The sequence below is a fragment of the Malus domestica genome, chromosome 16 (genome assembly GCF_042453785.1).
Source record: "Malus domestica chromosome 16, GDT2T_hap1".
NCBI classification, from domain to species: Eukaryota; Viridiplantae; Streptophyta; class Magnoliopsida; order Rosales; family Rosaceae; genus Malus; species Malus domestica.
Genome location: NC_091676.1, coordinates 33,464,030 through 33,482,034, shown reverse-complemented (window position 1 = coordinate 33,482,034; position 18,005 = coordinate 33,464,030). Strand labels below are relative to the sequence as shown.

Sequence of the window (18,005 nt, the reverse complement as noted above, 5' to 3'; positions counted from 1 at the left end):
CCCCCAAAAAGTAGAGGACTTGAAATCCTCTGCAACCGTATTATAGAAGGAAAAGGAAAAAGAACAGAAAAAAAAAAGGAGAATTAATTTTTATTATTCTGCTGCTTTTTAATACGACATTGTACCAAACGTTTTATAAATCAGTTTAGCTTAGTCTATTCTAAACCAGTCCAAATTAATATCTGAAACTAGTCCAGTTCAAGATAATATGTGCAACAAACGCACTAGCTAGGCCCTTGTCTTTTGGAACTATTTACAATGAGCAATTTTGAATAATTTCCACACGACGAGGAAACGTGTCTAATTCATGGCCATCCCAATTGTCAAATGTCAAAAGCTTACTGTCCCTCTCCGTAGGGAGCGCTTTGGATGACGATCGATGATGTAGTCTCGTTCTCCTCAACCCCACGGCATCAAGTGTCCAAAACATGTTAAAATTTGACAGAAAAAGAATACCTTGCTGCCTAAATTGTACACGAAGTTATGGACCTTGACTTGATTGGGTTTAGGGTTTAGGGTTTAGGGTTTAGGGGAGTGAAGTGAGGAGGACAACACTAACCCTGTGTATGGGAGCCGTTGATCTGAGGAATGTTGCAGATGCCTTGCCTTGTTAGCTCGGCTAGTACACCTTCAGTGGAAGGAGGCTTGAGGCCTAAAGGGAAGGGTAGCCATGGCTTGCTTATTGCCTCCTTCATAACCTTGTCAACCACCTCTTCTGACTGCAGCATATATATTACCCTGACGGTTAGATATGTCCCGGAGCTGTCATTGGCACTTCAAAAGGACTGAAAATATATACATGACAACCATTTTGAAGTACTAATAACGATTCCCGTCAAGTACTGCATGCAAATATGTGTTTTGAAGCCAGAGTAGTCATAGCGTATCATAAAATGTATTGTCTAATTCAAGTAGCAAATGATTCAACCAACATTTTAGCCCAACATGGATAAGCATTATTTTGGTGCAAACACAAAGTCGTTCTCGATCATATAATTGAATGAGTGGCTTTTCCTTGTTCATTTTGATTTTTGTAATGCTTTTCACACAAAATGATGACCAATTGGACAAATAACAGTTGAAGGCTAAATTTCACTTTTGGTACCAGTAGTTTATCAAACATTGCAATTCAAAAACAAGTCCCACTTTGAATTAAAATGTCTGGTAAACTACTGTTGGTTAACCTCGTGAGCCCCTCATCACACGGAAGGGCATTTCAGTCAAGAAAATGAACAGACATTCAAGGCCTTGTGCTTGAAATTGTGTGTCACAGTAGAAATTCAAGGTTTTCACTAAGTTTAGTTAGATGCAATGTCTAAATTTAGAACAATGTGCATGAACGAAGAAGCTGGGTTTGTGGTGTTACCAGATGAATGTTGAAAGAGTTGCGTGGCATGCTGTACCTATGGCCGTTTTCAACTACATGACCTCCTGCACTTTGAAAACCTGATGCATTCTGCAATTTTCAAACAAATGAGTGTGAAACAACACCTGTGCGTATATATTACATATATAACCAAAGAGTAGTAGAAATTTTAATTCATTGGCATACTCACTTGAGGATAAGAGGAATAGCCACCTTGCTCAGGTGGCATTACTGGGCAACCCCATGCTTCAGCTTGCATCTGTACGGTTTAGCATTTAGGTTTAAACACAAACAGATTGTATTTACAAAATATATTTACTTGTGAGGATGACGAACAATACATTACCCCTGGATAAGGGTTCCAGTACTGCCAACTTTGATCTGACAGTTGCCAGTGAGAATGGGGATAGCCAGGTTGGCCCCACATCTGGACGGTGGCTGGATGACTGCCGGCAGGTGGCTGTGATCCCCACATAGGATAGGCTGGTGGCATTGATAGAGTGGTATTGTTGTAATGATATGGAGGGAAGGCCATGATAGGCCTGTGACTATGAGGATAATAACTCGTTTGGTGAGTTTGATCTCTAGCACCTGGAGGATGATGCGGCGGCGGCAATCTCCGGTCTTCGTCCTTGGGTAGAATGTGTCTCTTATGCATGCGATATTTCTGCTTGCATGGTAACAATACTAATCAATCATCTCATGTTCACAAACTAAATGCCAAATATGATATGAACACTCAACAAAAAAGGATTAATTAAAATAACTGAAGCTTTAACTGGTAGGTAGAAGAGTTTTTTGGACACAAATTTTATCCCATTCATGGGAATCGATAGGATAGAGCTGAGCTTTGGATCATCAGCAATCATAGGAATGTGTTTCGGTAATTATAAAATAACAAGTATAAAAATGTTTGCTTGCAATCGCAACCTGAAATTGTTCAATCACTCAAGGAAATGATTATAACGAAACAGAACATGATTGGTTATCAAAGAATTAGAAAAATACGCACCTGGAGATGGCTTGCTACATTATGCCTCGTCAAACCTTCAGTTTTCATCAGATCTAGTATTCGAGAAGGAATGGCTTGATCCACACCCAATTGCTCTACTGCCTTCATGAATTTCTTATGCAGTTCAGGTGTCCAATCTACCTGAAACCAAACATAAAATCGCAAATGTAATAAGATTTTCAAAATCTTCAATTGCTCTTACGTACTTAATAATTGAAGTAGCACAACTTAGTACATAATTTTCCAAGAGGACAACTAGTGCACTAATGCATGACCAACACACATAAATGTTGTCTGCACTAGTAAGGGTACGAACTGAAAAAGCTCAAACAATCTATCATGATATTGACTGTTAAATTAAGTACCTTCATCTTCTTCCGATTAGATTTGCACGAAGTATTGGGAACTGATGCTTTACTCAGATTTTCAGCAGCAGCACCATTATCATTGCCACTGTCTATATTATCCGGGTGATGGGACATATTAACCTCACTCTTAGACCCATCACCTGAGTCATTTTCCTCTTTAATCACCGTCTTCCTAGGCATATGACGAGGTTCTCTCATGCGAAGATTCCTTTCATCAATTGGATTGCAAAACATAGTTTCGATTGATTTAGATTCACTGTCATGCTCCCCACTCACCTTCTCTGACATGTAGTTAATTTGATATAGGCAATCTCCATGATCCAGTAATCGTGATCCTTGTTTAATCTGCGGCATTGAAGGAGCTGGGTACTTATCACTCCCTGCTGATTGTTCTTGGTCATTTTCATGGACCCGCAGAACATTTTCTGTTTCCATTGAGATTTTACAGTTCTGTTCTTCATTTTCCTGTTTGGGCTGCAACATGGATACTACTGACACTTTGACAGGCTTGAGCGTTTCAGAGATGACACTTCCTCCTGCATTGAATGCCTGCTCAGGATTTACAAAATCAGAAAATTTCTACTCGCAAGAATTGCATAATACTTTGTGGTAGATCTTGAAACAACGTTTCCATACTCGACAGACCTTATGGACCACATGCTGCCAAATATTCCTAAGTTTGTCCTCAGAGACTGGTTTAAGCAGGAATTCAACTGCACCAAGCTGAAAATAGACCGACATGACAACATATGAGGGAAATGAAGTTAGAACCTTGAGTTGTGGTTTGAGTATTAAGACGGTAGAGCTAAACTTGAATCACAAAATTGTCGGTTCCATTGAAAGGTTAATTAACAGGTCAGAGCAGATAGCTTACTGCTATACACTCCATCATGGTGCTCAGGCAATGAATGTTTGAAGTCACTGTAAGAAAGAAGTAAGCGGGTTAACAAACAAAATGATTAAAGAACTAAAATAGAAACGAACTACAAATCACAAAATCCAGAACACAGTTTCATGGCGAACTTAAAATGGTTAGAATTACTTTCTAAACTTACTAATGATAGGCAACTCCTTAACAGTTTCCAGAAATTGGAAACCCCAATGGCCATTGTTTGCATTTACCTGGGACCAATGAACAGAGTGGATTGCTTTTGTCATCCAAACATTTAAATTAGCTATTAAGAATCATTGCTCTGCAGAAGCATGTTAAACTTCTTTGAAAAGAATTACGTTATAGTTTCGTTTTAAGTTCATTACCTCAATAATTGCAACATGGAAACTTTCAGGGTTGCTTGAAAATGCTGACAATGCTTCGGTTTCATTGCAGAATGCAGTAACTGTAATCAACACGATAATGTTACCCAACATGTGTATACGCAAGCGAAACAGTGAAACAAACAGATTAAACTAAAGCAGTATAATCATTTAGAATTAAACCAGCACTGCTATATATGTCATTAAGCTATTTAGATCTAAACAGCATGAATTTTTTTCCCTGCATTCAACACATCTGTTTAGCTCAGAGATTTACATTATTTAAACTCAAACGCCTAGCCAACTATTCAATTTAACAAAAAAGTAAACAAAACAAAAAGGGAAATAAAACCAATGGTGGTGTTGAGAATTGTAAGAATTGATTCTTCTTCCATGGTCAGGTAGCTTCCTAAGCTCCATACGAGTAAAATCCAAATCCACATCTAAATGAAATAGAGAATGCATCTATATAAAGAAGCATCATAATTAAGATGCTTTTGAAAATGGAGACCAGCATACTAATGAACAAATGAGAAAAAAGTGAAATTAATATGTTTCTAGTTTCGGAAACAAAATTGTTTTGCCAAGAAAGAAATAATCTCTAACCAATATAATCAATCGCCTCAAGGTTTGATCTTATCTGGGAAGCAGAAGTGGTGTCTCCATCAAGAAGAAGAACTCTGAGGCCCTTCGGGAAATCATTCCACTGCTGCAAATCATTGGCAGTGCAAACCATAGCTGGTTTGGCATCCTTTCTCAGGCTGCTGTCCTTGTGTACTGCTGTTGCAGATCACAGCTTTTAACCAACACCATCTAATTAATCAACTCTGCAAGATTAATCAAAACGAGATTTATAAAAATAAAAATAAAAGATTGTTTAGCCAACCATCTTTTCTTGATCTGATAATATCAAAGTAAATAAAATAAACCATATGAGTAAGTAAATCACAATAGACTAAACAATTTATAAACTGGGGTGCTGCTAACTTATAGATTCCCAGTACATTTTGGAAATCTAGGGACACCCCATTATTCAAATTATGCATTAGGTCTTATTTTCTACCACTTTTTTATTTTCTGGAAAAAAAAAAGATAGAAGAAAGAAGAAATTAGACAGAAAACAGATGATAAGAGTTCTCAATTGGAACAATTAGAGAGAGATTTTACCCAAAGTCTGAAGGTCTTATTTGCTAATGCTAATTTTCCAGAACTACAAATAGACAAAAACCAAATGTAAGATCTATGCCAAATAAATAAAAACTTGTGAAAGGTACAAGAAAATGGGAAATTCTTGAGAGTGAAAACTAAAACAACAGACAGTAATATATGTAAGATCTTTATCATCTCAGAAGAAAATGATGAGGTTAACTAAGAAAAGGCAATACCGTCTGAAACAAAAACTGGGAAATTCTTGAGAGTGAAAACTAAAACAACAGACTTCACAACTTAGGCAAAGGCATGCATGGACATATAATTAAGCTCAAAAGCACCAGAAAAGGCAGCACTATAATATAGATTAAGAGTAAGTTCCCCAAAGCGAAAAAGTTAAACGCATACACTAACACGATCGATATGTCGGTCAAAGAAAATGCAGTGAAAGATAAAATCTCTCTTACTCTTTACCAAACACAAATGGATAAAAACTGTCACCTCAAATGTGGAAAGAAAAGGCTTTTTCTCCGTCCTTCTTCAGGTCCTCTTCCACTTCTTGGATGTATATAGACAGCTACTTATAAGTTATAACAGAGAGAGAGAGAGAGAGAGAGAGGCTTGAGTGCGTTTTCTGAAGGCTGTCTGAGACCTCCTCTGCCCACATTTACCATCGGGTGTTTACGGACCACAGAATATGCAGAGGTTCCCTCTTTTACAGGCCAATATAAAATCTCTCTCTTTTACAGGCCAATATAAAATCTCTCTATCTAAGAACTATTTTTAGGGATTTGGATCCTCTCATGAGTTAATGGAGAGGATCATCCTGACCACTAATCATGGGTTGTTGGATTTTTATCCAACGGCTATGATTATTATAACTTTAAAAGGACTCCCTGTTTGTAGCCGTTGGATAAAAATCCAATGGTCCATGATTAGTGGTCAGGAGGATCATCTCCATTAGCTCAGTAGAGGATCCAAGTCCTATTTTTAGTGCATATCCCAAAAACCTACCGGAAAGTCATTTTTTCTCCTAATGATATATAAAAAACAACTTTAACGGAAAACTTTCGTTACTATTCACTTTAACAAAAAATCATATTTTTACACTAAAAAATCAATCCTGCTACTATTCATTTTACTCCTTATTTTGTCCCTATCATTAAAACTCAAAGTTTTCAAGCATTTTTCATTAGTTTTTTTCATATAAAATATTTGCATTTCCTCAAAGATAATGCTAGAGAAATCAATGGATATTGATGATTGAATTATTACTTAAATGTTCACGAACTTGTAAATATCAAAATGGTCTATGTGTTAAGTCATATGGTCAATTTAGTCTCCATGTTTTCGATTTGGCTAATTTAGTCTTCGTGTTTGTCTCTGTTAGCTAATTAAAAACATTTTATTCAATCTCTGTTAAACAATTCATAAGAAAAATTATAAGAGATATAATTACTCTTTCTCTTTACAGAAAAACGCAAATCAATGAGAAAAACACATATAAGAGATAAACTTCCAATCTGAAAAATGATTAAGGTTGTGACATAGAAAAAGAGAGGGGTAACGTTAGGGAGGAGGTCAAAGAGTTGGGAGGAGAATAATTTATCATTTAATTTTTTATTTTGTTTTACTTTTAAATATTTTAAATCAAATAAATAATTTTATAAATAAGTTTATAATAATTTTTAATTTTTTTTACATAAATTAGATGGAAATGTCCTTAATTGGCTTACGAAGATAAATACAAGGACCAAATTTGTAGTACCCCACATCGGCGGGGTGGGTTGGTCCCTGGCCTTATATGTACATACCCCTCTCTTCCTAGCATGGCATATTTTGGGTGGAAACCCAAAAACAAATTCGTGAGGGCGTGGCCCAAGGCGGATAATATCGTGTTCCAGCGGAGTCGGAATGTGGTAGTTTGGTATCAAAGCCATACTCACCGTCCGTTTGGATGTGCCGACGAGGATGTCGGTCTCCCTAAGGGGGGTGGATTGTAGTATCCCACATCGGCGGGGTGGGGGTTGATCCCTGGCCTTATATGTACATGCCCCTCTCTTCCTAGCATGACGCGCTTTTGGTGGAAGCCTAAGAACAAATTTGTGAGGCATGGCCCAAAGCGGACAATATCGTGCTATGGCGGAGTCAGGATATTATTGGCCAAATTGAAAACATAAGGACTAAATTGACCCAATGACTAAAACATATGGACCATTCTAACATTTAAGCCTATTTCTTATTGGAGACATATCATTTAGCTTATTTCTTTACTTGCAAATAATATATTTTATTGTAGAATTTTATAATTGGGATCATTCAATTTCTTATTCTTTATTTGAAGATTACTCCTATAAAAGATCATTCGAATCGGAAATGATTTATCATTTTAATGTATCAAATAATCATAGGCATTAACACATTAAAAACGAATTGTTCATTTATTTGATACATTTGAATGACAACACGATCTTAGTTCTAAATGATTCTTTTGTAAGAATGGTTTTCAAATGAAGATTAAAAAATTAAATGGTTCCAATTATAAATTTTTTATGGTCAAAATAAGTTATTTATAAGTGGGAGAATGAGCTTATCTTTCCAAGGGGCAATGCCAGCATTATTCTTTCGGTATACGAAATACAAGGTGGTACACGACATGTCATAGTAAAAGTGGAGGGATATTAAAAAATATATTCGCTCTCTGCTTATATTATAACACGTGATATACCAACTTGTATTCTGGATATATAGAAAATATCTCCTCATAATATTACACACAATGCATATTATTTCATATATTACACTGCATTAATTTTCTTGTGTACATAAAGATTGTTACCTTGTCAGACTATTTTTAATTTAAGGGTAATACTAGGAAGACTAAATTTGCAAACTAAATGATGTGTCACCAATAAGAATAAGAACGTTTATCAACGTTTAAGTAATAAACCAATCATCAATTTTCATATCTTTTAGTTTCCAAAATTTTCTCTACAAATATATTTTTCCTAGCATTATCCTTAATTTAAACATTATAATAGACATGTATATGTTGTTAAATTGGGAATCTCAACCATTTATCCGCATGTTTAATTCCTATCTATTTTTTTTGTCCAAATAACAATGATGGGAGAGAGAGAGGATTGAATTCATGACCACGTGGATAAGGATGAATTGTTATACCAACCAAGCTAAATATTGGGACATATAAAATCGAATTTAGTGGACCACGTATGTAAAGATGAATGCTCCTAATCAATTTAGGTATAAGTGAAAGATTTTAGATTCAATTCGTGCTAAAAGTGAATTTGAACTACTTTGTTGCTAGCTCATTGTGTTAAGCACACCTATTCTTTTTAGTGCAGATAATATTATTTGTTTAAAAAAAAATTCATGTTCATAGTCTAATTGTTCATTAGTCTTTAATAAGCTATAGTGGGCATTTAGGATTTTCCTCTTTTAATCAGGACATGGCTTGGGATTTAGTCACACTCAACTAACATTCCATTTTTAATTCTTTTAGCCATCATACCACATCACACTTTTCCATGGATAGAGATTTAAAGTGTCCTTTGTATCATGATTTTTCTTTACTTTTAATTAGAGCTTTGATCTCCATCGATAATTTTCTTGTCATATAATGCCCACAATTGAATCATGATGCAAATGCTATTGGTAAAACACTTTAGCGTTCGTTTGAAAGTGATTTTAAAATAACTAATAATATTTGACATAACAAAGAAAAATATTTGAAGTACTTTCTAAAAGAACCGATTGTGTGCTTCATTTAAGAAGCAGTTAAAGTGTCTTTTTTTGTTGTTAAATTAGTTAAAGTGGCTTTACATGAAGCATTTGTTTTTTTTTCTTAAAAATCTTGATGTATGCTAAATAGAAGTGCTTTTAAAGAGAAAATTGTAGCAATGTTCCCTCAACTTTAACTCAATTGGAGCAATGGTCTCTCAACTCATCAAAATGTGCAGCTAGGGTCATTTTCGTTAACTTCATTAAAACTTTTGTCAAAATGAGTCACGTGCATTGTGTGTGAGGCTGAATCAAGAGGCAAATATGAGAAATTAAATGAGAAAATTGTATAAATGGTCCCTCAACTTTAACCAAATTAGAGAAATGGTCTTTCAACTTTAACCTAATTGGAGCAATGGTCCCCCAACTTTAACCCGATTGAAACAATGATTCTTCTTATTTTACTCGTTTTTTATGAAAGTTCTAACGGGATTGACAAAAATGACCATAACTACACATCTTGTGGAGTTAAGGGACCAAATGGTCATAAGTTTTTAGTTGATGGATCATTGCCCTAATTGGGTTAAAGTTGAGGGACCATTTAAAAAAATTGCTTATTAAAAAAATCAAGAACATCAAAAGTGTTTGGAGAATAAGGGATGGTTTGGGATTCTAGTGCTTTTTTAAAAAAGCAGCTTATTAAAAAAACCAGGAACATCAAATGTGTTTGGTAAAACAAAAAAGTGATTTTAAAAAAAAAAAAAAAACTATTGCCAATTAGAAAAGCAGATATAAAAAGTGCTTTGTTTTCAAAGCATAATAATCAATGCTCATTTAATGAAATTTTCAAATGACAAGTATACCTTCACATATTTTACAAAATTACAATCATTGCCCCTACATTATTCTCTTTGACAATTATTATATCACATTAAATACCATATTCTTTTTAGTCATTTAACATATTCACTGCAATTTATATAAAATTTTACCAAACACTCAGATATTATTTTTTTGTTAAAAGCACTATTACAAAAAAAAAAAGTTTACCAAACACTCAACAACTTTTCGCAGCACAGTAGAAACAGTTTTTCTAAAAAGTATAACAATACCAAAGTAGCCCTACATGTATTTTAAAGAAGCATTTCCATTTATATTCCTCTCCTCACATAATAATATAACATTATTAATTGAAAACAATAAAATGATATCACTCTGATTAATTATGAAATCCTTGACTAACGTGTGAATTTTCCAGTTTTTAATGCTCCCAAAGTAAAAGAGTTTGTAGGCAAATACTGTTCGGGCAGGAATTTCCTTGGAGAAGGCCCCTGGCTCGAGCACACAGCTCCCCAAGGAGTTAGCACTTTGGTTGGTTGTCGGGCTCCTTCTTGTTTAGAGGCTGCAAGAGGAGAACAAAGTTAGTTCTGAAAGGTGCCTTTGTGGGGCCTTAGGTGTAGGCCTTGAGGCTCATAATCAAAACTAACTAAGTTCTTAGGCGTGCCATTGTCATCTCAGTGTGGCAGATGCAGAACAAGTGCATTTAAGTCGATTACTTGAGCCCCAAGTTATTCTGACTTCGTGTTATCAAAGGATTGTTGTAGATGAGTTAAGTCTACATTAAGTTCTTTTTTGTGCCGTGAGACCAAGGACTTTTAGTTCATTATCTTGTATGCTTTAAAGGTTGAAAGTCCAGATCTAGCTTAAGCCATCAGTCTAATTCCCGTTCATCTTTTATGATAGTAAAACCACTAAATGGAGATCTGAGGACCAATGGAAATTCTCATCACCAAAAGACTGGAAATAACTTGAATATATACTGGAGAATACATCATAATATCAGCTTTACTAATGGAAAGACGAAACAAAGAGAGTCGGGCAAGATTTCACCTTGTTGGGCAAGGTTGAACGTCTTGCAGTTTCTTCTCTATATGATTACAAAGGGTTGTGTGTTTGGAATGGGTGGATGGTAAACAAGTTTACATGAAAGAATCGATACTACGCCACTAGGGGTGATAACATAGCTTTAAACTAGACAAAAAATGGTTTTTCTAGGGAGTTATCCTGAAAAGGATTGAGGTCTGGGTTGATTGCAGCTTTTGTATGCAAATGTGGCTTGAGAGTAGAGTTTGTATGTTTGTTTGTTTTATTGGTTGAGTGTCCTTCTCTCTGGGCCCTATTTTCCCTTTTAAAGGCAATGACCTTGGCTGTTGCAAGCTTTGCCCGAAAGCACTTCAGTGAGTCATTGCCTTTTTTACATGTTCTACCATTCAGAAAGTGCTTTTGGGCTGAGTGTAGGTTGATTTTCATCGGTTGTCACTTCCCTTATAAGCACCTATCCTTTGCATTAATGAGGGACTGTTATATTGTCTTTGAGATAGATGGATGAGCTTGGTGTTGGGCCTTGGGCAAGTCTCCTTTCTTTAGTTCTTTTGGTCTTTCTTTCCTCTAGGCCCAAAGTTTAAATATTAACCTAAACGAATACAATTAGTAATGTGGAATGAAACATGTGAGTTTATATGACACATCAAATACTCACTCCAAAAGTAGCTTTCTATACTCCTCCGTTAACCACAAGCTATATTGCGTGGTAAGTAAACAATTTCCATAATGATAGGCTACACAATTTTAGTTTCCATTAGTTGCTCATGTTAATAGTTTTCACTCTTTCATACTCTTGTTTCTTTACTTTTTGGATTTATTCAGTTTCATGATCAAAATAAATATGCGTGTTTAAGAAGAAAAAAAAGTGTCTGATAAACATGGAATTGGATCCTCGCCGAGGCAATGCCTCAGGATCCTACTGACCGAACAACATGGGCTGTTGGATTTTGATCCAACGACTACAATTATTATAACTTTTAGAGGGACTCTCCTATTTGTAGCCGTTGGATTTTGATCCAACAGCTCCATGTTGTCCGGTTAGTAGGATCTCGAGGCATTGCCTCGGAGAGGATCCAATTCCGATAAACATTTCCCTCGTTAAAGAATACATTACATTTTGCAGTCTTGTGGTTTTGTTTAGTTGCAGTGTAATGTTGTGGTCCATTTATTTTGAAAATTGGTAGACAGAACTTTCAGATCATGCCACTTAGTTATATTGTACAATGGTATTCCTTTCTGCTTGTAAATCGGAGCTGGCGCTACTTGTATTAAAAGAGTATCCCCTTAATTGTTTTGTGCATAGAATCTCTTATGTGGCGGGTTGTGAAGTGATAAAATTTCTAGTTGCTAGGATTCAAGTTTTTTTTTAGCTTTGGAGTATTGGTTCTGTTCATTTGTTGCTTCTCATACTTGTCACGCCCCCAAATTTGCCAATATGGTGGCTATTAGATTGACCAAGTTGGCCTCGGTTTTTTTTCTTTTGATACTTTTTTTTTTTTGTCAAAGGAAATTTTATTACAAAAACTACACTTTACAACAAAGGCTCAACACACACTTTAAATATAACAAAAAAAGGCCTAAAAACTAAAGGAAAAAAGAAAAAAAGGCCAACAACAAAAAGGCCTAGAAACTACACAGCTTTCGCCATAAGCTTCCACCACCATCTCCACCCTCTGAAATAGGTCCAATGCCCGATTCCCCTCCTCTGTCCAGTAACGCATCCACAGATGCCACCTCCAACCACAAGTTGCTACAAGAGCACAACCATAAACAAGGGATAATCGGGAGCCAAGTGAGCAAAGCCGAATATCAGAATGAAGTTCGTGGATACCCACGAACAACTTTGTCGAAACCGACATATTACAAGGAGAAAGTGGTGGTGGTTAAGCCGGAGCAACTGCCGGAACTCTACACATAATCTTAGAAAGAAACATGGTTGATTATCAGATCGAAGAGAGGCATGAAAAAGGTATACCTTCAAGAGTAGAGGAACAGAGGAGACCAAAGAGAAAATTGAGAAGAGATAACAGTACAGGTCGAGAGAGAAAAAGGAAAAGAAAATGAAAAGACACGACAGCCGACCCCAGCAGAAGCTAGGGCCTGTGCCATCGGAAAAACCCAAGATTGAAAGGCTCACATGTAGTGAGAAATGCTCTCAAGGAAGAGAGCAAGAACTCTCACCAAGGAGAGAAGTTCAATTTTTTTTTCTTTTTTTTTTTTATACTTTTTGGTTTGAGCTCAAATTTAATCCAAATCTCCCTCTTTGAAATTTGTGCATTTTCTTAACAAACTAACATAATAGCTATCATTTCATCTGAAATAAAACAAAATATAGTTTCACAATAAAATGTACCCAACAACATGACATTGCTTTTCAGACTCATAATACTTTTGAAAATATAGTTTACCAAACACTTAACTATTTTTCCATTTAATACTATGATCCAGTGATATCCCTCTTTACTTGTAAGTGATAAATCTTAAATTCAAATCTCATGAATTACGAGTACAATACCAATTTATTCTCCCATCCCTTAGAGTAAATATATCGTTGTCTAAAAAAAAAAAAAATCACCTATTTTAGTCTACAGTTGATTTTTAACAAGGAACATCAATTTTTTTTTTTTTTTAATTCTAAGATTCAACTTACCGAATTTTTGCTTATTTTATGAATAATGTTAATGTATTTTTTCCTAAAGAACATATAAGTGTATGAAGTTAGTTGAAAATCAAAGTAGTTATAACAGTCAAACAAACGGACTACTTACAAAATTACAAAAACTACTTTAATAACTTAAAAACGAAGAAAACACTACAAAATTTTGAATGAAAAAATGTGATTGAGAAAAAAAAATTGTTTTAGGTCTAGTAAATTATTGCTGGTGTGCTGAGTCTTGGTTTATGCATACATGGACCCCAGCCGATCACTGAGATTGCTTGATATTGACCACTATTGTTGCTTGATGCTAGCAATCGTGACTGCTTGAAGTCGGGAGCTCCTGCTTGGTGTTGATATGGATGTCGATTAGCGGAATGTATCCATGCTTAAAGTTGAGAGGGTGTGTTAAGAATGAATTGTTGGTTAGGTGTACTAAGTTTTAATGTGACTTCAATTTTTTTCTCCACAAACTCATGCATGTATCATTATGATTGTGAAGGGGGTGTTTGATTTGCAGTTTATCAACTAACTCATAGTTTTTTAGTATACTAATCTACAATACGGGAAGGGGGAAGGGGGAAGGTTTGAACCCAAAACACAGTAAACTGATAAAAACGACTCTAACCACCACCAGAACAATTCACCACTTGCAATTATCTTTTCTTTCTTTTCAATCAATTCCCTAAAGAATGATGGAAGATGCCCATGTTCAAATCTTTGCTATGGCTCTTGGTTGATTAAAAAAATAAAATAATAAATAAAAAAGAAAGTTTAATTTGGACTTCAAGTATGGCATAAAAATCATTACCAAAACAAAAAGGCTTTCCAGTCGACAATCATGATCAAGCCACCCATCCAATCAGAGAAAACTCTACCATCCTTCAAAGGGATTACATTGTGTCTCTTCTTTCTCTTTTTGGTGTGCAAAAGTCTCTATCCTTTTGAATTTGATTGAAAAATTATCATTTTATTATGCCTTCAGATAGAATGATGAGAATGAGAGACTTTCTTTTTGTTGGTTTTAAGAAAAAAATGAGATTCGAATGCCATTTCCAATGATTGCGATATGGTTACCCATCATTTCTAAATATATCACACTAAAATTATTTTAATGAAGAGTGCTACTAGACCCACCCCAATTGCAGCATCAGCAGCACATATGCGAGAGTCACCACGTTGTCGGCTGCAAAATGCACCACCGGCAGTCTCTTGAGTTGCTTCCTTAAGACACTGATGTCCCCCAATCACGTGCTGCACATGTTGAACGACCTTGACAATGTTTCCGGTGCTAGCTTCCCACTTCATCCGGATCGTCGCGGCAACCTCTGGATAGGGTGGAGTGCCTTGTTAAGATTCCGGCATTCACAAACAAACATAAGGGTGAGGATCTCACTCTCATCGATGCTGATGGATTTGAGGATTTGGGCCTTGACGAAATGGTTGATGCAGGCTTTGGCCATGATGGGGATAGTGACAAAGTGCTTGATTTCCTGGGGGTTGGACATTCGAGTGCCGCCACCCTAGAATTGGATGTTGATAGGGAGGTGCTTGAGGGCCATGATGGTGCAAGCGCAGGCCTCATCAGCGATGCGAGCGTGGGTTTTTTTATCTCTTTGGTCCTTTGATGTCATTTTACAAAAGGGTAAAAATGGTAGCAAATTTTTTATAAACTAGTAGGTGGGAAGATAAGAAAGTGGAGTGGTTTTATGACCACTCTTAATGAATAGTGCAAGATTATAATTTTTCTTTTTCAATAGTTTGGGAGTTACATTTTAGCCATTTTAACCATTTTATTATTTTTTAGTTTGTTGAAAAATACTATGGTACAACACTTGCACATTCAACTATTATGTATTACTTGACACGCCCTGATCCCGATATTCCTCGAATACCAGGATAGACACGTGCTGGCCAACACCTGAGGGTGACGAAAGCCATTTATTGAGTGCAAATGTTGAAAATAAGGGATATATAAGACTTAAAAATATAAAAGAATAATGAATATGCATTTAAGAAACGTGTTCAGAGCATACAACTAACTAAAACACTAAAAGAAATAGTATAAAATTGAATGAAACAAAGGATGGATCCTACACCGAGAGGACTCGAAGATACCGATGCGGAACTGCATGGATGCCGGGATTGTATGCCTCAATTCTATGTACTGAAGGGGGCGCAAAACAAACATGAGTGGACCAATTTGATATATAAATAGTAAAACAGTTATCAACATATTAACCCCCAGGTTTTATGAAAACACATATATCATGATAAACATAGGTTTTCCGAAACCTACCATGCTGTGCAATGTCTTAAATCATAATTTGTATATATAATAATCACTAGTGAATTGTTCGATAACCCCCAGGCCCTATGCCTGCTCCCCGTCTCTAAGCAGACAGTCAGAGGAAAATACACTACAGGCCCATTGCCGGCTCCCCATCCCTGGTCTTAAATGCCAGAGGAAACACCCTCCAGGCCCAATGCCAACACCAAACTGTCGGTTTCATCTGGGGAGTGAGTACCGTGATTGTCACGGTGGAGTTCCTAGTTTTGCTTGTGGTTTCAAGGTCCAAGGTCTAGTGTTTGGTGGTTGGGATGGTAGCTGGGTGTGATTTTCAGAGAGGGGATGAAGAGTTGCAAAGGGAGAGGGCATTGGAGAAAGATAAGGGAAAGAAGAAGAAGAGGGAGAGAAAGAGAAGAGAGTGTAATAAAAATCAGAAAAGAAAGATAAGGGGAAAGGAACCAGGGGACAAAACAGGGGGTGGGCCCCTTGGGCACATCATTTAAGACCCAAAAACCATTTTAAAAGCAAGATAAACTCAAACTTAGTGAAAATACGATTTAAATTGGGGGTGGTGAGAAAGAGAAGAGAGAGATTTAAAGGTGTGTGTTGTATCACCCCATTGTGCCTTTATTTATAGTAGTATGATAGGTTAAATCCTTATCCTTTTAGGATTACAATTCTAATAGGAATTAAACGACTAAAGGGAATATAAAAGATATCCCTAGATACACTAGGATTTACACAATCACATTCCTATTCCAAATATGATTGCAACACTCTCCTTTAAGTGTGTAAATACTCAACAAACCATCACATCAGATCAGTAGATAAGGTAGAACAGTTGATGAAGTCGGTGGTACAATGGGTGAATGCGAGTCTCAAATTTAAAGAAAGTATGCATGGGTAGCAAAACTCACAAAACCTCTCTATGGTAAAACCCAAGGTGAGAGAAAAACCCATAGACTAAGGAGAAAAGTGAGAAGCATGCATAATGTCTAAAACCAACGTCAAACATGATGAAAGTAGTGAACTCAACGGAGTATGATCATCCCGGGTTGGGTGCCTCGTTAAAACCACATTAGGTAGCAAAAACCCAGTGGTAAAAATGCTCATAATCGTAGGAAAAAGAGTACATTAAGATCAAGTAAGTATGCTTCTGGATAATCCCCCTGAGTTAGACATAACTTCTAAATAAGAGAACTACAAGTGATTTAACTTAGATAATTTACGCATACCGATTCCTTGGATAAGGTTCTGAAAAGTAGACTTGGGCAATGACTTGGCGAAGAGATCAGCCAAGTTGTCTTGGGAATGGATTTGCTTGACTTCAATGTTCTGATACTATTGTTGTTGGTGAGAATAAAAGAACTTCGGCGCTATGTGTTTGGTGTTGTCTCCCTTGATGTATCTTTTCTTTAATTGCTTGATTCATGCTACATTGTCTTCAAAGATCGTCGTAGGAAGGTCAACGACGAAAGTAAGACCACTAGTGCTTCGAATATGTTCCATGAATACTCTCAACCAAAAACACTCACGCAATGCTTCATGCAGGGTGAGAATCTCATCATGGTTCGAAGAAGTCATAACTAGCGTTTTCTTGGTAGACCTCCAAGATATAGTGGTGTCTACAACGATAAAGACATAGCTCGTTTGAGAACGTGCCCTATATGGGTCAGACAAATATCCAGTATCAGCGTAACCAACAAGGCGGGAATCAAACCGAGAACCGAGGGGGTGGCAACACTCGAAGATTCACGGGTAAAGAATAGGCCTAATTCCGTTATACCCTTGAGGTTGCGAAAAATGTCTTTAACACCATTCTAGTGCTTGCGTGTGGGTGCATTGCTGTATCTAGCCAAAAGATTAATAGCGAAGGAAATGTCGGGTCTAGAGTATTGAGCCAAGTACAATAAAGCCCCAATTGCACTTACGTATGGTGTTGGAAATGTGCCCTAAAGCCAATCATATGATGATACTTTACGGACATTTCACATGTTAAACTAATCTAGTTTAATATAAAGGGCAAAGATTATTGTTTGAGCCGTCTCATATAAATGTTATATGCTTAAACGATAAAGTCCAAGGAATATGTGATTGGGAGAATGCAATCTAATGAAGTTAGATTCATGAGACCATTCTTTCGTAGACACATCCTAAATGTTCCTGATCATAGGATTGTCAATTGGGCATTGACAGTCCGTTAAGATCGGTACGTATTGTGTCTTCTCTCAGGGAGAGTGACTAGTCTCGAGTCATTGGTGTGTGTGACATCAAGACAAGTACGT

General features: G+C 36.4%; 1 protein-coding gene across 7 annotated transcripts; it reads right to left on the bottom strand.

Annotated features, from left to right (window-relative positions):
• Positions 1 to 75: 75 nt before the first annotated feature.
• LOC103440803 (two-component response regulator-like APRR2) lies at positions 76 to 5,928 on the bottom strand. 7 transcript variants are annotated; one of them, XM_070815827.1, is made up of 13 exons: positions 5,651 to 5,928; positions 5,168 to 5,210; positions 4,607 to 4,827; positions 4,004 to 4,083; positions 3,802 to 3,868; positions 3,621 to 3,667; positions 3,392 to 3,469; positions 2,744 to 3,295; positions 2,379 to 2,519; positions 1,713 to 2,033; positions 1,557 to 1,625; positions 1,367 to 1,456; positions 76 to 785 (listed from the first exon to the last, which is right to left on the bottom strand). In XM_070815827.1, exons 3-13 carry the CDS (start codon positions 4,734 to 4,736, stop codon positions 777 to 779), a joined length of 1,584 nt encoding a protein of 527 aa, XP_070671928.1. In that variant the 5' UTR covers positions 4,737 to 4,827; positions 5,168 to 5,210; positions 5,651 to 5,928; the 3' UTR covers positions 76 to 776. The 7 variants fall into 7 exon arrangements, with proteins under 7 accessions (XP_070671928.1, XP_028951715.1, XP_028951719.1 ...); XM_029095882.2 differs by having other exon boundaries at positions 76 to 719; XM_029095886.2 differs by lacking the exon at positions 5,651 to 5,928 and adding an exon at positions 5,386 to 5,616.
• Positions 5,929 to 18,005: the final 12,077 nt, after the last annotated feature.